At 42.3% G+C, this 22,500-nt stretch overlaps 1 protein-coding gene across 16 annotated transcripts in view; it reads right to left on the bottom strand.

The window, feature by feature from the left end:
* The window catches only part of nrxn2b (neurexin 2b), a 579,761-nt gene that overhangs the window by 298,155 nt on the left and 259,106 nt on the right, over positions 1 to 22,500 (bottom strand). For all 16 annotated transcript variants that reach the window (XM_047816422.1, XM_047816432.1, XM_047816433.1 and 13 more), the window contains one exon: positions 4,150 to 4,454. In XM_047816422.1, coding sequence (XP_047672378.1) covers positions 4,150 to 4,454 — 305 coding nt within the window. The remainder of the gene's footprint in view (positions 1 to 4,149; positions 4,455 to 22,500) is intronic.

Raw genomic sequence — 22,500 nt, 5'->3', positions numbered from 1 at the left:
AAAGGATTCCTCTCCAAAAACTCAGACTCCAGAGTTTACCCAGCCTTCTGCCTTTTCAATTTGGAACTACAAGCAGCGCTCTATGTTTAACTAAAGATAGCGCCTCAGAGACGCACAACACTACATGGCTACACTTGCCAAAACCTCCAGGATCAGTGTTGGTAATTGGTCTCCTGGAATGGAAACCTTACTGGACCACCTGGGGGCAAACCAGCCCAAAATAAAACCCAGGTATGCTGTTGTAATGTGGTCCAACTCTCATTTGAAGGCTTTCCTAGATTTTGGATGCATGCATTTGGGGATTTGTGGTAGAGGTCTTCACGGGTCCACTTAGATACGAGAACCCGAGGTCCGACCTGAGACCCGAGCGGGTTCGGGTCTAAAAGTTTCCCGTGTGCCTCGGACACGGGTCGGGTATAATTATAGCGGCATCGGGTCTCGGGTAATCTAAAATGAATGGGTTTTTACCGAACGGACCCGAGAAGACCCGGACTACTGTGTCTTGTGTGTGTGCATCGACTCGAGTGCTTTTTCAACCTCTCCTCTGTTTGCCAAGACCACTTGTGACATCGTGTGACTGGCGGTAAGCTAATTTTCGTTGAAACAGACCTGTCAATCAATTTTGAACTAAAGTAACATTCGGGTCCAGTCAGGTTAAAAAACAATTGCTGTCAGGTCGGACTCGGGTCAAATTTTTTTGGGTTTGTCTCGGGTCAGGTCTTTCTTTATATATATATATATATATATATATATATATATATATATATATATATATATATATATATATATATACTGTATATGCACGTTGGGTTCGGGTAAAAAGTGATTTGGGTCACTTTGGTTCGGGTACATTTTTTAGACCCGAGAAGACCTCTAACTTGTGGTCATTCAGCCACAAAGGGAGGAGGTCTAGGGTGCAGTTGGTGTTCCATTCCATCCGAAAGGTGTTCAGTGGGGTTGAGTGAGTGAAGGGAAATTGCGCTAATTTTACATCATCCAAAAAAAACCAGGCACGTCAGACATACAGGTGCGATGTCACCATATGTTCATATTCACAACCCAAGCTACAATAAAACATCTTTAAAAAAAACCCCATATTTCTCTCCAAAGACTTCCCACATCCCCTAAAGTTACATCCTATCACTTTATACCAGATCATTTCTCCATTTTCATAAGCTGGTTAATAAAGTCCTTGTTATCTTTTCCAGAAGGCACACTTTAATAATGTCAAACTCTCTCTTCTCCGCTTCCGCTTCTTTGGGTTTTTTTTCCCGATGCGATTTGTCATAATGCAGCTGCCATATAATAAAAACAGAGACAGAGAGAGTAAATGAAATCGTGTTTGGACAAAAGATTTCTTTTTTCCCTTTTTTCCCCCCTCCCTGCTCACTCACTCGCTCTCTCCGATGTTTTCTCTCTTCACTTTTTTCGCAATAGCAAACAATTACAATAGCTATTATTAGGGCTGACAAGCCATTCATTCCAATTACAATTACCGAAACAGGCCGACGCACGAGGAGCGAGCAAGCCGATCGCTGGTGAAATTGACTGCATCTCTGTGCTGTTATCTACCACCGCCAACTGGCAAACTGGTAACTGTGAGTGTGTGTGTGTGTGTGTGTGTGTGTGTGTGTGTGTGTGTGTGTGTGTGTGTGTGTGTGTGTGTGTGTGTATTTCACATTCTAGGCTTGTGTGCTTGTTTCAGCCAGTTATCAAACTTGAATAAAATTTCAAAGCTGCATCCTGACTTGAGACTTCAACGAATGAACATATAAATCATTTTATCTCCAGTTGGAAGTCTGATATAAAATGATCCAATTGAGACCCAGGGCCTTGCTTAGGGGCCCAGAAGTGGCAGCTTTGTGGCCCTGAGATTTGAACTCATAACCAGAGTTTTCCCACATCGAAAGCCAACAGTGTCTTGAATACTCAGCTTGCTAGTTAAGGTGTTGGACTACTGATTGTAAGGTTGTGAGTTTAAATCCCAGAGCCACCAAGCTGCAGCTCCTGGGCCCCTGAGCAAGGCCCTTGACCCTTAATTCCACTTCTGTATAAATGAAATAAATGTAAGTCACTCTAGATAAGTATTTCTGGCAAATATTGTAAATGTTGCGGTTGAAGATTACACCTTGTAACGATAGTGAGACGAAACAGGGATGGAACCCGGAACGCTGCGGTAGCCTCAGTCATCCGTGTACTGAAAATCAGCCCGACATGCAGGATGAAATAAAAGCACTGCTTTACTAACAAAACTAAGACTCATGACAAATACAAGTAACAAGACCGTGACGACAACATGGGAAGCTGAACACAACGGCGTCAGACTGTACTGCTCGAACATGACAATGACTCAAGGGTGGAACATCGGGTAAATAGGAATCTATATAAATATTCAACGTAAAAAAATACCCCCTCTGGTGGTCCCAGTAGGTCCCGACAGACATTCAAATTGTAGATGCTTTGGAATCACTTTCTTTCTTTCTTTCTTTCTTTCTTTCTTTCTTTCTTTCTTTCTTTCTTTCTTTCTTTCTTTCTTTCTTTCTTATTCATTTGTGTTCTGGTTTGTAACTATCTTTCCTGTTTGCTTGTTTTTTTTGGGACTATTTATCTATCTATCTATCTATCTATCTATCTATCTATCTATCTATCTATCTATCTATCTATCTATCTATCTATCTATCTATCTATCTATCTATTTATTTATTTAGTTGCATGTGTTGTATAGTTTACATCATATCTATACCTTTAGATAATCTATACCTTATAACAATTAATATAAAATATGCAAAGCTATGCATCCACTAGTTTCTTGTCTATTTGGGAAAACCACTTATAGCTGCTTATAGCTGCTTATAGCTGATCATAATTAAGGAATACTTGCATTTAAATCAATTGCAATGAATTAAGAGAATAACATTCATTTGTCAGACCAGCTTGCAAAAAAAAAAAAAAAAACAGAATCCCAGCTTGCAGTGCATATTGTTATGTTCTAGTGAGTGAGTCCTTATTAACTGAAATGCATCCCTCTAGATGGGAAATGAATAACATTTATTAACAGTCTGTTTAATAAATTCACTCGTCGCCCCCTAGAGGTGTGTTTCCTCTCATCGCTAGCTTTCACGTTGGCTTTTACGAAGCGTTTTTACGAGGCATCACTAAAAAACAAAGCATCTGCAGGTCACCTTATTAGCTACAGCTTTAATAAATGAAAACTAACATTAAATCCAGTGATGATAATAAGTGCAGATGAAGGTTAAATCTGTGAATTCAATGTATTCTGTGAAAAGATGACTTATATTTTCCATATAACTGAATTATCTGACTCCATTTCACAAGGTTAATGTAATGTTCCTTTTCTAATACGAACACACTGAAGATTTCATACGTGCGGAAGACCGACGAGGAAGAAGAAGAAGCGATTACTGTTGAATATTTCTGCATGGGTTTTACCCATAATCTCTGTAAGGCTCATGAAACAAAGCGAGATTATGAAGAAAAGAAAACCACACATAACGGATGTTACGGTTATGAGCAAGTTGACTCTGAGCTACGTGTTTTCGAAAACATTTAGCTTACTAGAAAAATAAAAGTAAAATGAAAGTTTTGAAAATGGTCCAAAAATGTGCCCATATTTTCCAAAACGTTTTGATTCCAGTCAGACAAAACACTTTCTGTGGATAGAAAACTAAAACTATTTCGGAAAATATCCATGAACGTATTGGTGGAGTTTTAGAAACGTGTATTTATTTGTAAATGTGTATATTTATTTGTACCAGTGTCCAATTTTTGTTTTCATGGAAGCAAAGTCCATGTAGTCCTAAAGGCATGAGTCTTTGAGTGTTTTGAATCAAACACACTGAGGGTCCGGTGTTGATCTCTGTACATGAAGTGTTACTGAATAAAGATATAGGGAAGCACTAGGGAAGCAGAGAGGCTAAAACATGGCAAGAACAACATGGACTTTGCAACCAAATGCAGCTTGAGTTTAACCTGAATATACAGTATCGCTGAAGGAAAATAAAAATTGCAAGATCTGCAGATTGCCGTGTTCATTTCAACCTCACTGTATCCCAAAGTGCCGTCCTTGACAGATAAAAATCAGCTTCTGAAGCATCCTGCAATGTAGGACTTATCAGTGCGTTCTCTTACCTGCCGCAGGTTTCGCGTGACCTTGACGTCGTGCCAGGCGTTGTCGTTAAACTTGCCATTGACGGGTTCGACGAGTGCCTCGAAAGCGCCCGAACCGAGGTTGATGACGAGCCAGACGGCGCCACTCTTCAGCGACAGGTTGACGTAATCGGCAGACTTGCCCGTGTGGAGCATGAGGCCATTCCGCTGCAGGGTTCGGAAGGACAGCGTGATCTCGTCCGTGCTGCTCTGGATGGGGGTCATGGACAGGTCGTAGCAGAAAAACTCGTTGCCTTTGAACGTTGCCACCGATTCTTCTTTACCTGCTAAAAAAAAAAAAAATAGTGTTTTCAGTTTATTTGTTAAACTATTCAGTAATTCCAGGTAATCTGTACAGAGATCTTTAATCAACACTGGGTTGCTTTAAAAACCCTGGTACCTTTCAGCCAATCAGTTTTCAGCAGGGCTTTTCACATATTTAGCATTGTGCTATCATAAAAAGTATGCTCAGCTATGGACCTTTAACTGTTCTGTGTACAATATGTTGGAAATAAAGGATCTACTGGTTGTGAAATTTGCAAAAAAAAAATAAAATACAAACAAACAAAAATGCTTGGACCCCGTAGATCGCTCCTGGTAGCTATTTATTACAATGATATTTTTTTCTAAACAGAGTTTGGGTTTACAACCGAATCCCTCCCTCACATCGGAACTTATTTACTAATCGTATGCCCTGTAAAATGTCAGGGAGGTTATGAGGTAGAAAAATCCCATCTTATTTTACAGATCGAGTTACAGAAAAAAACAGAGTTACTCAGCTGTAACATCAGAGAGAGAGAGAGAGAGAGAGAGAGAGAGAGAGAGAGAGAGAGAGAGAGAGAGAGTTGTTAACAGAAATCTGATTCTGTGGCAGCGTAAAACAGTCTAACAGTCTAAGTGCTGATGTAAGGAGAACACGCTGCAGGGAAATGGAGCGAAGAAACAATTTTCAGTGATGTATTAAGCACAAGGAACTAGATTTCATACTGTAAGCAACAAGCGGTGGATTGATTGCTGCTTGTAAGACAGAGGATCATACAGTAGATGAGAGACAAGAGGACAGAAAGAGTGTGTACAGAAAATTACAGCTTTACTCTGTGGTGATGTTCCTGAAGCTTTATAACACCGGTGTGAAGCCTTCATTACTACAGAGATGAATCTACCTGTTCATTTCATCAGGTTTTAAAAACAAATTCAAAATCAAGTCGACGTAACACCTGGGAGAAGGGATATAAAAGCTATGACACTTTTGGGGGTTAACTTCTTGAAAAAAGAGCACAATTTAAACAAAACACAAACAAACAAACGTATTTTAAAAAAGAAAACAAGTGCGAAGTTTTGAAAATAAATTGAAGATTTTTTTTTATTGAAATATAAAAATATTTTTTTCATTTATTTATTCATTTTTTATTTTTATTAAAGTGTTTATTTTCTTTTATTGCTTATTTAGGAAAAGAAATAAATAAAACATTTAGTAAAAAAAAATCAATAGGATTTGAAAAAACACAAAAATCAAATTAATTTAAACCAATAAATAAATGAATGAATTAATAAATAAATATTGGGGGGGGTGTTCCGAAAGGGAAGATAATAAATTAAAAATAAATATTTATTGTCAGTTATAACTCATTATAATTCTATATATAAATTTAAGTATAATTAGGCAGATGTTGTTGAACACGTTTTATGACGTCATAGTGTTACGCGCACTACTTACGTATACGATGTGTTCTGCTAACAATAGTGTTTTAGATATTGCTTTGATACCATTTAAAACAAATGCAGCAACGTGTATAACTTGATACGACTGCATTATAAGACGTTAGCTATTCTACATACAGCCTTCATAAGAAGTATTTCAATTACAAATTTACCTGTTACTGTTAAAAAGCACCGGAACTAGAGACTCCTTCTAAAAATCCCCTCCTAGATAACCTTTAAAACAATTATGCACATTTTGTATGAAAAAGAATTCATTAACACGTTCAGTATTATGAAGATGGCCCGTCATAGCACGGAATATTAAATCCACAGCTCGGATGACGAGCATCGTCCAACCTGCACTCGACTGTTAAGGATGCCTTTTATAGGCTTGGTGCTTGCACTCACACCCACATGCACAGAGCACGAGCATGAAATTACAGCCTCGGTCCAAATCAATCCCATCGAACTCTCTGCAACTCTAAACACGTTCCCGACGAACACACGAGGAGGCGGCGAATATAAACACTCCCATTTAATAGGTCGAATCAGATTACCATCACAGACGCAAACCGCTGATAGTAAAAATAATTATTCTACAAAGCAGCATGCGAGAGAGAGCACGAGGGGGAGAGCGAGAGGCGAGAGCGAGCGGGATGATAGAGTGGTTAGTTCTTAAAGCAAGAAATGAAAAGACTGAGTGACAGTTTGATGGATATGTAAAGTTCAGATATTGGAGGACTCTCTCTCTCACGCACACACAGAAACAAATACAGAGATCATTTACTGTAGATAAGATTAGTCTAAAAGCTTTCACAAAATGTTTAATATACAAATGTTTCTCTCACAGATGCGTAAAGCTTCCAGCAAATTCTGAAAACGCTGTTAGTGAAGTGGAAATACGCTCTGAATGGGATGCCAATGAATATTCAATTGCATGGCACACACATTGACAGTGCTGCAGTTTTAGAGCCATTAATACGGCCACCAGCATGTTTTTGGGAGGTTGGAAGAAACCAGTGAGCCCTGAGGAAACCCAGTCATACATGAAGAAAACCTATATGAAATTTGACAAAAGTTAAACGTGAGCTCAGGCACAAATCAGAGACCAAGGAGTGTGAAGCATTTTATTCTTCAAAACAAGAAAGGTCTACTGCCTCCAGCTCTTACTAACAGTGCTAAATTAGCCCCTGATCACTGCATTCATATTCCTCTGACTGGCTATTCAACACACATCAGCACTAGTTCCAGATATTACAAAGCTTTCATGGCAGGTTTAAGGCTACAATTAGTGTGCATTCTTCTCCTCATAACAGTGTGTTCTGAACACAACGTTGCACCAAAGGCTATACAAGTTAAACTTAATTTAAACGCTAAAAAAACACCACATCGAATTTTTATACAGTACATCAGTGGTCCCCAACCCCTGGGTCCGTGGACCAAATGGTACCGGGCCGCCCAAGGAAAATTAAATTATTTCCATTTTATTTACTGTGGTGTATTTCTCTCGGGTTTGTGCGACTTTCCATGGATGAGAGGTTAACCGGGAGCTGAAAGACGTCACCTAAAGCCGCACCAATACCGCGCATGCGAAAAATATCATGCTATCGGGCGCTGAGCTGAGCGGCTGCAAGAGTCAGTGGTGTTGTAGCTTTGGTGGAGAAAGGTGTGTATCGCTCTTCTCTCTGTTCACCGGTACTTTGTCATGTTTAACAGTGCTTGGTGTACGTGTATATTGTGTTTGCTCAAATTTAACCCACAAATTAGCAAAAATGAGCATGAAACAGACGTCGTTAGAAAGTTAGAAACTCTGCCAGTGTTCTGGATTAAAGTCATGGCGGAATACCCTGAGATTGCCACCGCAGCACTTAAATCCCTATTGCCATTTCCGACATGCTATCTGTGGAAGCGGGGATTTCTGCAGTGATGGCAACCAAAACAAAACAACAGAATAAACTGGACATAAGCAACACACTTCGGATGTCATTGTCTCCTGTTACCCCAGATGGTACCGTCTCATTGCAAAGAAACAAGCTCAGGGTTCTCATTGATTTAGCGTTGTAGTGAGTTAAAAAGCCATGTTTAAATACAATTAAATAAAAATAATTTATTTTAATTTAATCGTATAGCCGCCACCCCCCATCCCCAGAGGGCCGCGGTAAAATGATCAAACATTCACCGGTCCGTGGCGAAAAAAAGGTTGGGGACCACTGTAGTACATGACCAAGGATCGTGAAGAGATGGGAAGTTTGGGCTTTATGGAATAGAAACTATTCTTGAACTATTTAAAGGAATTGAACTGTTCTTAGTTCCTGAGTGGTGCAATTGAACTTTGGATTAGTGTTAAGTATAAAACCGCTGTAAAAAGGACATTATTTCAATTTACATTATTTACTGTCTACTGTCACCTAAATGAGGATGAGGTTCCCTTTCTTTTCGAAGTTGTTGTTCTTTTATGACTTTCCTCTGAAGAGTGGTAACATGGAGGCCTCAAAACAGCTCTCAAATGAACTGAAAACAAAGATTGTTCAACATTATGTTTTAGGGGAAGGCTACAAAAAGTTATCGCAGAGATATAACCTGTCAGTGTTCACTGTGAGGAACATAGTGAGTGAGGAAATACAGTAGAAGACCACAGGCACAGTTCTTGTTAAGGCTAGAAGTGGCAGGCAACGTAAAATATTGGAGAAGCAAAGGCGAAGGATGGTGAGATCGGTCAAAAACAGACCACAGACCACCTCCAAAGACCTACAACATCAACTTGCTGCAGATGGTGTCACTGTGCAACGTTCAACAATTTATGTTGAAGCTGTACGGGAGAGTGATGTGAAAGAAGTCTTTTCTGCACACACGCCACAAACGGAGTCGCTTGAGGTATGCAAACGCACATTTGGACAAGCCAGCTTCATTTCGGTATAAGGTGCTGTGGAGTGATGAAAGAAAGATTGAGTTATTTGGTCATAACAAGGGGCGTTCTGCATGGCGACAAAAGAACACAGCATTCCAAGAAAAACACTTGCTACCCACAGTAAAATTTGGTGGATGTTCCATCATGCTGTGGGGCTGTGTGGCCAGTGTCAGTACTGGGAATCTGGTTAAAGTTGAGGGTCGCATGGATTTCATTCAATATCAGCAGATTCTTGAGAATAATGTTGAGGAATCAGTGACAAAGTTGAAGTTACGCCGAGGCTGGGTATTTCAACAAGACAACAACCCAAAACACTGCTCAAAATGTACTCTGGCATTTATGCAGAGGAACAAGTACAATGTTCTGGAATGGCCATCCCAGTCCCCAGACCTGAATATCACTGAACATCTGTGGGGTGATTTGAAGCGGGTTGTCCATGCTCACGCAACCATCAAACTTAACTGAACTGGAGATGTTTTGTAAGGAGGTATGGTCCAAAATACATTCATCCAGAAATCAGACACTCATTACAGGCTATAGGAAGCGTCTAGAGGGTGTTTTTTCCACTAAAGAAGGCTCTGCTACTGTAAATATTGATGTGATTTTTTTCTGTTAGGGTGCCCAAATTTATGCACCTGTCTAATTTCGTTTCAATGCATATTGCGAATTTTCTGTTAATGGTTAGGAAGTTTGCCTCACACCTCCAGGGTTGGGGGTTCGATTCCTGCCGCCGCCTTGTGTATGTGGAGTTTGCATGTTCTCCCCGTGCCTCGGGGGTTTCCTCCGGGTACTCCGGTTTCCTCCCCCGGTCAAAAGACATGCATGGTAGGTTGTTTGGCATCTCTGGGAAATTGTCCGTAGTGTGTGATTGCGTGAGTGAATGAGAGTGTGTGTGTGCCCTGCGATGGGTTGGCACTCCGTCCAGGGTGACGCCTGAGATAGGCACAGGCCCCGAGAAGTTGGGATAATGCGGTAGAAAATGAATGAACGAATGAAAATCATGGAAATTGTCGGCGGTTCTTAAACTTTTGCATACCCTATATATCTAAATATATATCTTCCTGTGATATAGACCAGAATGCAGTATTATTGAGCCTCATATACCCCACAGTATGTTGTTATTAAAACTCTGGCTGCAATATTGTTTTCCGACAGGACACTTTCATTGTGTGTGGTCACTTTCTGGTTCAGTACATCTCAATTCTGTCTGTCTGTCTGTCTGTCTGTCTGTCTGTCTGTATCTCTGCCTGTGTTGCCGCTTCTTGCAGTTCGTCATCTAGTCTCAAACAATCGAATCTGTCACCAGGTCTGAAACTGTGGCAGTGCCAAAGGAATTCAGAGAGTAATATTTTCTCATTTTCTCTCTGACAATATATTCAATAAAAAAATAAATAAATAACAATAAAAAAATGCTTTCACGTTTACAGATGTCCTTCTTTATTTTAGCTTTCAAAGTCTAAACCTACACCTCCGACACCTACTGGTGTTGTTATTTCTTGATTTGGAATGCTCTTGACATTTTAAATGACAGCATTGGAAATGCATTTAAACTGCCATCTTGTAATACTGTGTAGTGGGGTGTACCAAATGGAGATCTGGCAACCTAGAGTACACAGTACGCTGTGGGAACTTTGCACAGGATGGAATGAGTTATACTGCCTTCATGCACACATCAGAAGTTGTAATTACTGTCTGTTTGCATGTTTTGTTGTCTGAAAGAACATAAAAATATATCACCGAGAGAGTATGTACTGTACGTTCATACAGATTTTTTTATTTTTATTTTACTTTCATTTGGACACACATATGATTCAGTTGACTAGCTTGAGAAACAAAGACGCGTGTCATCATGTAAAATTTCACTAAGCACATTTATATAAGAAGCGAATGTAGCATCTCTGTACATCTTTTTGATTTCCTGTTTACTGCATTATTTATTTATTTATTTATTTATTTATTTATTTAGTATATGTATACTGCATTCATTATTATTATTATTATTATTACTTTTCATATTAACAGCATGTTCTCAGTAGTCTTCTTAGATGTCACTTCACAAGGATCACAGGCGAACACGGATCTACGGGAATTAAGCCGAACAACCCGAATAAACGTGTTAATTGGCGAGCAAAACTTTGAAATATTAACAGTAGACTAATAACATAACTGCTGTTTGTAATTGGTTAGCTTGGCCTTCGCCCACACTTATAGTCCGGCCAGTGTTTCTGTTTATCAGCCGTTTAAAAGATGCCCCGTATTCACAAAGGGTCGGGAAAAGTTAGGAGGTTAGCGTGAAAAGAAATTAGGAGGCTAGTTAGAAACGAAATACTGCAGGGTTTGTGAATGAATCTAATAGAGTTAATGAGGTGTGTTAAATATGAGAGAGAGAGAGAGAGAGAGAGAGAGAGAGAGAGAGAGAGAGAGAGAGACTCTAATTTCAGTACTAATCTATAACCACAACTAATCCCTAGCCACAGAGAGATAGTCAAATAGAGAGACTGACTCTAACAACAGAGAGAGTATATCATCACAACTACTCCCCAAACACACACACACACACACACACACACACACACACACACACACACACACACACACACACACACACACACACACACACAGACACAGACTATAATCTCACTAGTAATCCCTAACCAGAGAGAGACAGTTTAGCTTTACAACCAATCCCCAATCTCTCTCTCTCACACACACACACACACACACACACACACACACACACACACACACACACACACACACACACACACACACACACAGACTATAATCTCACTAGTAATCCCTAACCAGAGAGAGACAGTTTAGCTTTACAACCAATCCCCAATCTCTCTCTCTCTCACACACACACACACACACACACACACACACACACACACACACACACACACACACACACACACACACAAACACACACACACACACACACACACACACACACACACACACACACACACACACACACACACACACACACACAGACTATAATCTCACTACTAATCCATAACCAGAGAGAGAGTCTAACTTTACAACTAATCCCCAAACACACACACACACACACACACACACACACACACACACACACACACACACACACACACACACACACACACACACACACACACACACACACACACACACACACACACACACACTAATCCCTAAAGAAAGGAGACAGAGAAAGGCAAAAGAATAGAGTTGTAGTCGTCGCTCGTCTGCACGAGTGGTATTTGATATTCTCTAGTTTTAATAAGCCAAAGGGAGATTATGGGTTATAGCAGTGACCTTTCAGTGTCTTTTCACTTTTCTGCTTGCAGCACATATGCCACACCAGCACGTCATGGACCTGGCTACTAATGTACGTTCCTTCATTCGTTCCTTCGTTCATTCGCTCGCTCACTCTTTTAGTCCCTCACTCACTCACTGACTCCCACACTGCTAAAACCAGGACATAGATGTTTAAAGGACTCGTGCATAGAGAAAGAAATTAACCTGATAGTCTCTAGTTTAAGCCACGCCCACTTGTCTCAGCCTTTATTACAAATCACTGCTTCATTAGCAATAATAATAATAATAATAATAATAATAATAATAATAATAATAATAATAATAATAATAAACTAGTGTAACATGTATGAGCGGTCAGCAATGTTCTCATCCCTGCTTTCTCTTCGTCCAATCAGCAATTCAACATTTTTTGCCATTATCTTATCCTCAGCTGTATAAAATGTGCCAAGCTCGAAATGAAGAATGCCCGTGTCCATAAAACTATCCGGTTTAAAGTGCTTTAAAAAGATGAATTCACTCCGTCGCAGTTAATGTCGGTTATTATCAGCAATCACTCGCGCAGGCTGCCAGCCACATGCCGCACCTCTCAGACCTGTCAGGCCTCAAAAACCAACGAAGCTGCTGCAAAATAGCCGAATAATTAACTTGGCAATTTGAGCAACCGGGAAAAGTGGCACGGTGGAGGAAAGTGCTCTGAAAAACGCACGGCTCTGCGCATTTAGCTTAGCGATCGCGTGCCGATTTAAGCAGACAGGAAGTTTTCCTAATTGCCCCAGCCGAGTTTATGTGCAGGACAGCAGAATGGTGAGAGGTGACGGTAATTTATGTTCTTTCTGAATTATTTACTTTAATGCACCCGAAAAAAGCCTGCAGTCCTTGTGAAAAATGCATTCAGCTTTAGAGTCCTCACATACTGCCTTACTGAATCCTGGTTTGCTCTCATGGCCTTTTTATACCTGGTCACTTCATGTGTTGTCTCTGATCCGATAGCTATCTGAGTTGTTAAAACTGTTCCATTTACATTAGGCCAGATAAATGCGTCTCGGCGAATCGGATATCGATCCGATCTTTCTACTCCCGCCCAAAATGCAAATATATTTTACCTCATTTCCGGGGTAATTGAAATGGAACACGCTTTGGTGTATGCGGTTTTCAGAATGCTATCAAAAAGAAGACAAAAAAAACCTCGTCACTACGGTTTTGCTAAAAAAAAAGCTTTTACTGTTTGCTGCATTTTCGCTGGCGGCAGCAGCGCGTTTTAAGACCCAACGAGACGCCTGGGTGAAAGATCACTCGCGAGTGACGTACTTCCTTTTGGGAGGAGTATAGCGCTGACGTATGTGGCTTAAACAACCACATTTATTTACACCTGTCCAGTTTCATCTGAAACGCATCCCAGACCACGTCCTGAAGGGGTTCGAACGATAGGATTTATATCTGTCTCGAAACCGTTTCGGAGGGCATTTAGACCTGGTCTTTTTACCATCGGATAGCTATCTGATCACAGAAAACGCATGAAGTGACCAGGTGTAAAAAGCCTATCAGATACGACAAGGAGTCGGGCCTAAACTCTCCGTCTTCATGTCCGCATCCTTCTCGGCATCTTTCAGTGCGCTGGAACGTGCCGCCTTGCAAAACGAAGCTGGAGTCAGCATGCTAATTAAAAAGCAGCTACTAACACTGCCGAGTAAAACCGACCTCGCATCGAGTCAAATTCCTCTCGCGTTTTCAATTATAAGACGATAACAAAACAAATATTAACGATTAAAAATCCTGCTGCACCAATTTCAGGCTTGAAATACTTCCTTGTTACTAGCGAAACATATTTCTGCTAATTTGATGCAAAGAGAAGCAAAACAGGCTGAATGTTCAAATCTGATACTAGATTTTATTTATTTATTTTTTGAGAAATGCTTGGCGAATGTGATAAAATTATTCAAAATATTTTTCTGTTTTAAAATATAATGAGGTTTTGCAGCAGTTTCTTTAACACCATTTCCTGAGCTTGCTTTATTTATTTATTTATTTATTTATTTATTTATTTATTTATTTATTGTTTTGTTTTTGGAACGATGTAATTTTTTCTATTCTGTTAAAGTAACATTAACAGTAAACGCTCACAAAGCAAGGTTTTTTTTTTGTTATTTTTTACATTTTTTTGAAACTTAAGAAATTAAAATGCTTTTACTTTTCCAAAGCACTATTTATTTATTTATTTTTTCTGGTTGCCCTGGTAACAAAAATCTCCACATCTCATTCACATGCCACTCAAAGGTTTTCCCTTAGTGCTTTTTTTTTATTTTATTATTTTTTCTCCCATTAATATTTTAGATTTATGAAAATATGTTGGCCCTGCTGAATATTTCATATTTAATATAGTTCCATAGTACTTCACACTTTAAAGGGAACTCATCGTAACCCTCAGTAAAGGATTGAAAAGTGAACTGGATAAGATTCATGCGAAAGAAATACTGTACAGGTTCCATGGTCTTAATATGACGCAGTCTTCTAGTCTTCATCAGGGAGAGACGGCAGACAGAAACAAGGGGAAAACACAGACAGACACATTACAGAGCCCCCCCCCCAACGAGCGGCTTCCAGACGCTCCCAAGTCCACAAAACCCAGTTCAGGCGAGTGGAGCGAAGGCGCAACCAGGGTGGGAGGGCGGGTCGGGTTCGTGTAGTGGTGGCGCCCGCCGAGCAGGAGGCCGGGGTGGCGCCAGGCGAGCCGGGGGCCGGGGCGGCGCCGGCAGAGCCGGAGGCCAGGGCGGCGCCGGCAGAGCCGGAGGCCAGGGCGGCGCCGGGAGAACAGGAGGCCAGGGCGGCGCCGGGAGAACAGGAGGCCAGGGCGGCGCCGGGAGAACAGGAGGCCAGGGCGGTGCTGGAGGCGGAGCCAGAGACCAGAGCAGGACCGGGGACAAGGGTGGTGCTGGAGGCGGAGCCAGAGACCAGAGCAGGACCGGAGACCAGGGTGGTGCTGGAGGCGGAGCCGGAGGCCAGAGCAGGACCAGAGACCAGGGTGGTGCTGGAGGCGGAGCCAGAGACCAGAACGGAGTTGGCAGCCAGGGTGGTGCTTTGGGCCTATGAACAGGGACAGGAGGTAGAAGGGCTGGCAAGTCCAGCGAAGCAAAACACAGGAAAACAGAAACATGCATAGGTTCAGGCCAGGCAGAGAGTTCAGGTAGTTTGGGTGTCATGATGGCGTCCTCTGACTCAGTCACTTCGGTCGACCCGGCCGATTCGGCTGGTTCCGTCAGCTCGGCCGGTTCCGTCGACCCGGTCGGTTCGGCAGGTTCCGTCGACCTGGTCGGTTCGGCAGGTCCCGCCGACTCTGCAGGTTCCGTCGACCCGGTCGGTTCGGCAGGTTCTGTCGACCCTGCAGGTTCCGTCGACCCGGTCGGTTCAGCAGGTTCCGTCGACCCGGTCGGTTCCGTCGACCCGGTCGGTTCGGCAGGTTCCATCGACCCGGACGGTTCGGCAGGTTCCTTCGGCCCGGTCGGTTCCGTCGACCCGGACGGTTCTGCAGGTTCCTTCGGCCCGGTCGGTTCCGTCGACCCGGACGGTTCTGCAGGTTCCTTCGACCCGGTCGGTTCCGTCGACCCGGTCGGTTCGGCAGGTTCCTTCGACCCGGTCGGTTCCTTCGGCCCGGTCGGTTCCGTCGACCCGGTCGGTTCGGCAGGTTCCGTCGACCCGGTCGGTTCCGTCGACCCGGTCGGTTCGGCAGGTTCCATCGACCCAGTCGGTTCCATCGACCCGGTCGGTTCGGCAGGTTCCGTCGACCCGGTCGGTTCCGGCGACCCGGCTGGTTCCGGCAACCCGGCTGGTCCAGCTGGCGGCTTAGGGATGCCGGCCGCCCGAGCCGACCTCATCGGGGTATCCGCCAGTTTGGAGACCAGCCGGTTAGCACGGACCTCAGCCGAGCTCGCCGGTACGGTAGCCATGGGAACTGGCTCAATCACTGATGTGCACGGGACTGGTCTGGGCGGAGGCACTGTGGAGCATTCGGGCGTCCGTGGCTGATTCCACTCTGTGGCCCACGGATCCCGATGCTTGCTGCCCCCCCCAAAAAAATACTTACGGCCGGCTTCCGTCTCTACAGTGCTCACGCTCAGCGTGGACCCGTCCAGGAGCAACGCCAAGTTGACGAACTCCGAGAATGTCTTTATTTCTCTGGTAGACGGCATCAAATACCGCAGGATCTCCCTTAGTCCGTGCTTAAAAATGTCTTTGAGCGCCTTCTCATCGAAGTTGACCTCGCTGCACAGGTCCAAGAATACCTCCGTGTACTCCTCAACTGGGGCGTCCTCCTGACGTAGGCAAAACAGGAGTTCTGCTGGATCCATTGGGGGTTGGTCGTTCTGTCACGAAGTGACACGGTGAAACAAAAGCGGGTGAGGATCCAAACGCAGTTTAAAGGTTTTTACTAAACAAAACACAAACAAACAGGCAGGCAACGCGGAACAAACAGGAAACGGGAACGGGAACATGGACATGCACACACCAACACCAAAAACGACCAACAACATTGAAGTGAACAGACAGAGTATATATGGAGAACGAGAACCAATCACAAAACAGAGACAGACAAGGACTAAGACAAAACACCTGGGGAAGAGAATGAATGTAATTAGTGTCCATGGTAACAGATAGGTGGGCGGGGTCAACAATTAACATCAGGGAGAGACGGCAGACAGAAACAAGGGGAAAACACAGACAGACACATTACATCTAAGCTGTTGGTGAACGTTTCGCTCACGGACCGAATGGAAGAGATGAGCATCAGAGAGAGATCCAGCTACTGTAATTACGCTGGCGATTGCGATCGATCTTCGAGATTCGTTACCAGCGTGTGTAGAGCTCTCGGTAATTGCAGTGGTGAATTCTACATGGTTATCGATCTTAAAAAAAAAAAAGAATAAATACGTTCCATACGACCTGGCAGCCTAGTGGTTCAGGTGTTGGGCTACCATTTGGAAGGTTGTGAGTTCGATCCCAGGTCCACCAAGCTGCCACTGTTGGGCCCCTGAGCAAGGTCCTTAACCCTCGATTGCTCAGCTGTATAAAAATGAGATAATGTAAATAATGTAGTGTCGCTCTGGATAAGGGTGTTTGCCAAATGCTGTAAATGTTAATGGAAGATTAGCTGCTTAAGGCTTTTACACACACACACACACACACACACACACACACACACACACATGTCTAAACATTAAAACCTAAACATTAAAACCTTCAAGGAACACAAAGAAGAGCTTAAGGTGTTGCACCGGCTGCCAGAGATGTGCTGGACAAATGAGTCTGATGTACAGAGGTTCAATCATGGTGCCAGATCCCAGAGCAAACCATCAGAGGCCGTGTGTATTCCACGTCTGTAGGTGTGGTTCTGCAAATATATTCCTCACCTTCTGACCATTCATGATGGATGTATTATTGTAGCATACTGTATAACGAGAGCAGAAGTGCCAAATACGGCCATAGTGAAGGAAAGAAATCTATAGATCGACGCAGCCGTGTATCTGTGACTGTTCGATTGCTCTATAGACATCCCGACCTCGTCGTCCATCATGGACGTTATGATCTCCAGCGTGAGAATCCACTAAAGGACGTATCGATCTGTACACAAAATGAGAGTGACTTATTGGAGCCAAAGCTGACCTTCTTCTCAACATCAGACCTGTGGTACTGTAGAGCCAAGCGATGGTTATCAACGATCTCTTCTCATGGCGTTTCTCAGGGCGACTCTACGTTTGGCGGAACGGCTTGAATATTACACAGGTCCATGTCTGATATGAAGCATCGCTAAAATATACACCTTGGGAAATATAGACACCGATTAATACAGGACGCTTCTTTTCCCACACCTTTGACGATGCTACAGAATAGGAGCTCGTCAGGCTCTCGGTATTCCTATTACGCTCTACTCTTCACCAATTAAACACTAAAGCGTCTAATCCAGAATGATTTACATCCTGTCAAGGTTATGGTGTCTCTCACGTTACGAAACAGTACATCGATCTTGACGGCGTGAGCGATGGAGACAATTTTTGCTGCTATCGATGTCGACCCTTACCTTTGTGAAACTGACACGCTCGAGTGGGATAAAAAAGAAGGCACAGGATATTGATGAGCGAGATCGAAATCACAGAGAGAGAGAGAGAGAGAGAGAGAGAGAGAGAGAGAGAGAGAGAGAGAGAGAGAAAGAAAGAAAGAAAGAAAGAAAGAAAGAAAGAAAGAAAGAAAAGGTGACCTTGAAATCACGACTTAACCGGCCGGAGTTTCACTGAAATAAACATCATTATTTTATTTCTATCTATCTATCTATCTATCTATCTATCTATCTATCTATCTATCTATCTATCTATCTATCTATCTATCTATCTATCTATCTATCTTTATATTATCTTTATTTTTTAGCTATTATATTATTTTACTTTATTTCCAGGACGACACCAACTGTTAAATCTATCCTGTCGTTCAAACTAAGGCATTCTGGGACAGCAAACAAACGCACAATTTACTTCACATCATAAGCTGTGTCCGAAAACACAATGCACAATTTTAGACCCTTCATGCGTTTTATGCTTGCAGTTTTGCTTATGTAGCAGAAAAAGGGGCGTGGCTACAAGGCCCTGATGCTGTATGTGGAAAAATGATTCCGTAAGCTTTTCACATCGACCCTCCAGGCTACATATACGAGTATAAACTCTAAATCCACCGGACAATGCTTTTGCATTTCACGCACAAACATTTAATCCAACATTTACGAGCTGTTCAATTCAATTAAATTCAATTCAAGTTTATTTGTAGCGCTTTTTACAATGGGCTTCGTCTCAAAGCAGCTTTACAGAACATAAACATAGAACAGAAGTTAAACATAAGGAGAAAAAAAGAATTAATATGGCAAAAAATTCAGATATATATAGTTCACAGTGTGTATGTATATATGTATGTATGTATGTATGTATGTATGTATGTATGTATGTATGTATGTATGTGTGTATGTATTTATCCCCAATGAGCAAGTCTGAGGTGACTCAGGCAGCAGTGGCAAGGAAAAACTCCCTTATATTGGTAAAGGAAGAAACCTTGAGAGGAACCAGACTCAAAGGGCAACCCATCCTCATATGGGTGGAACTGGGGGTGAGATTACAAATATACAGCCAAACAAGTATTGAATTGGTGTAAAGATCACATGGAGTTCAGATCACCTCTTGGTATCATAGAGCCCAACTGGAGCTGGTAGATCTGTAGATGTCTCAGGATTTTCATAGAGTCAGCCTCATCTCAGTGGAGGTCCAAAATCTTCATTGCACGGAAGACGATCGGAGCTGGTACAATGTCTGGATGCCTCAGATGCTGTCATAAGAACCGTACTCCTACTACTGACAGAATGAACATAGATGTTTGTCGATATGAGGTTCTGTTTCGATTCTTAGTGTGAATGCCAGGATGTCAAAACGTCTGAATTTCTTCAGAAGCTAAGGAAATAAATGATGTACTATTATGATGTGATAAACCTGTCATTTTAGGAAACGGATCGATACAGTATGAAGCATGCTCATAGCGTATTTACAACAATTAGCCAAAACAAACAAACAAAGACAAACAGACAAATATTGTCGTGCATGTCACCGAGAAACCAGAAAGCCGTTGTAGAAAAAGTTATGCATAATTTCCATCAATGTTAGCTAAGCATCTCTAATCTTCGTGATGGCACGCTTTCACTTGTTGGAAGTTTCTAGAGTAAGGAGTCATATTCAACAAGCTGCCCTTCTAGCGTAGCTTTTTTTTCTTTCCACTCCATACTCTATACTAATAAAGTTTTATTTAATATGGAAGTCACTTAGCTAAGAAATATCATCCGGGTCACACTAGTACACCTCCACGAGTTGCGCCACGATCTACATCGCCACAATTTGCTGAAGTTGTTCCATCGACGTCGATAAGCATTATCAGTGTAGTATTTATAACTGTGGCTAGCGTAGCTTGCAGTGTAATGTATTTGCTAATGGTCTCAAATGGAACATGTAATTGAACCTCATGCTCGGACCAGTGTAAGTACACTGACGATGGAATATTAATGGAATATAACGCACGCATCAGCAAGTCGGGGAGTCTGCGCTTCATCCTGCGGCCGAGGGAATCGGCGGACCTTCGGTACGAGGAAGCCATTTTGAAATACTAACAGGAGGCTGAATGTAATGGCATGGCGCTATTTGTTTAATAGCTAAGAATGCTTTTCAATTTCACCCGTCAGTGAGCACAACGGTCGTATCCTAAAGACAAATGCGCGAGCGTCTTTGGGCGTGTGGCGCGACTCCCAGGGTTAAGGATTCAGTAAATGGAATTCTTACTGATAAATTGCTGATGACGTTTGTTTGAAAGGGATAAGCAAAATAACTGTAGACGTGTCACCTAGGAACTGTTTCACACATCTGAAAGAGTTTCGCTCCCCCGAAATGCCGCAGCAATTTACCAACAAGCGCAGCGTACCACTGAAATTGCAATATTTATTCCAGATATTTAGTACATATTAAATATCATATTATGCTTCACCAGGAGGAGGAGGAGGAGGGGGAGCACTGAGGTTCAGAGAACTTCTTTGGATTCTGGCTGGGAAATATATACTGTAGGAGGTTGATTCCTGAGCGAAAAGCGAGACAATGCACAACACTCTCTCTACATGCCGAAGTTCCCTCACATGCCGCGCTCCACGTATTAATATTTCATCATTCTCGTTTCCTTTCACAGATGTACAGAGAGCTTCACACCCCGCAGCATCCTACTGCACTGTTACAGACTTTGTCGAGTGCACGAGCGCTAACGCTCCATCCTGATAAGCCTACTGTTCATCAAAGTTCAGCACAAACAAAAACAATTATTTTTGATGATCAAATGAAATATCATGTTTGACTGAAATCCTCCCAGCCCTACCAGTTTCTTGTAAACAACTATATCAGAGAAACTGAATACTGTACAAAAGAAATCCTAATATACAAAACACAACCAGACCAGCTCTTTTATCTTTTCTTTAATCTGCACATTCTTTACACTGTGTGTGTGTGTGTGTGTGTGTGTGTGTGTGTGTGTGTGTGTGTGTGTGTGTGTGTGTGTGTGCGTGCGTGTGTGCGTGCGTGTGTGTGTGTGGGTGTGTGTGTGTTTAAAACCCTAATATTTAACACTGCACACAGAGAGAGAGAGAGAGAGAGAGAGAGAGAGAGAGAGAGAGAGAGAGAGAGAGAGAGAGAGAGAGAGAGAGAGAGAGAGAGAGAGAGAGAGAGAGAGAGAGAGAATTCAAATAAACTTCTACATACATAACCTAGATTATAGAATATAAAAAGACTTAAAAATAAAAAGAAATGAACATAAAATAAAACAGAAAACAAGAAAACAAGAGTGGAACTTTCTGTACAAGCCAAGAGAAAAAAATTCTACACACACACACACACACACACACACACACACACACACACACACACACACACACACACACACACATTATATAATGTCTTATAGTATTTATGGACTACTGGACAGTTTCCTGCCAGTACACTAGAGGGCGGTGTGGCAGGGCATTATTTATTGTTTGTTCTCATGTGCTTCTCCTTAGGTTTTGTGTTTGCCCAGCCCGATCCTTCTCCTGTTTCTGCCCCTGCACACCTCTGTTCCTAATGTCCTTATAATTACCCTCTTTATATATACCTGCTGTCTTGTGCTTGCTGTTTATTGTGGCAGTGGTGGCTCAAGTGATTAAAGCCTCTGGGTTGTCGATTGGATGTGTTGCTGGATGTGTCGTTACTTGAAAACATGGTGCATTGGGAAAAACAGGATGTAGGTAAGATCGTAGGTACGAGTTAAACGCATGAAAGTCAACACAACGCCGTTATTACGAGCTTCTGAGTTTTTTTGGTGAGACATAGAAATGGATGCAGTTTGTTTACTCGTCTCAGAAGCTGATTTGACTTCCTTTCACACGCATGCTTCCTTCCCACATTTTTGCGTAAAACTACATCAAGTATTATAAAACAGTATTGTGCGTTCTGCTCTGAATTAGAAATGTAAGCAGACGATAGCTTTATTTTCTTTTCGTAGCATAATGGTGATGGCTCTGAAGACAACAATCCATCCCTCTGTGCTGCATGGATGTGACTGAACTCAAACACACACAAACACACATACACACTTTCCTATTCTAGCTGTCATCATAATGCCCTTCAGGGAAAAAAAAAGAACACACACTTAACCCTCGTCCCCTCGAGGGCGGTGCCCTTCTGCCCTTCTCTCTCGGCACACTAAACCGCTAACGTCCGCAGCGACTTCAAAACAAGAACGTAAAGCGTAAAATAAAGACCTTCTGGAGCAAGCTGTTGTTTATAGAATGTGTTGAAATTCAGCTCATTTTGTAGCTAATGTGTTTTGCT

The sequence above is a fragment of the Tachysurus fulvidraco genome, chromosome 7 (genome assembly GCF_022655615.1).
Source record: "Tachysurus fulvidraco isolate hzauxx_2018 chromosome 7, HZAU_PFXX_2.0, whole genome shotgun sequence".
NCBI classification, from domain to species: domain Eukaryota; kingdom Metazoa; phylum Chordata; class Actinopteri; order Siluriformes; family Bagridae; genus Tachysurus; species Tachysurus fulvidraco.
The sequence above is the reverse complement of the archived record's forward strand: the minus strand, read 5'-3'. Positions and strand labels throughout refer to the sequence as shown.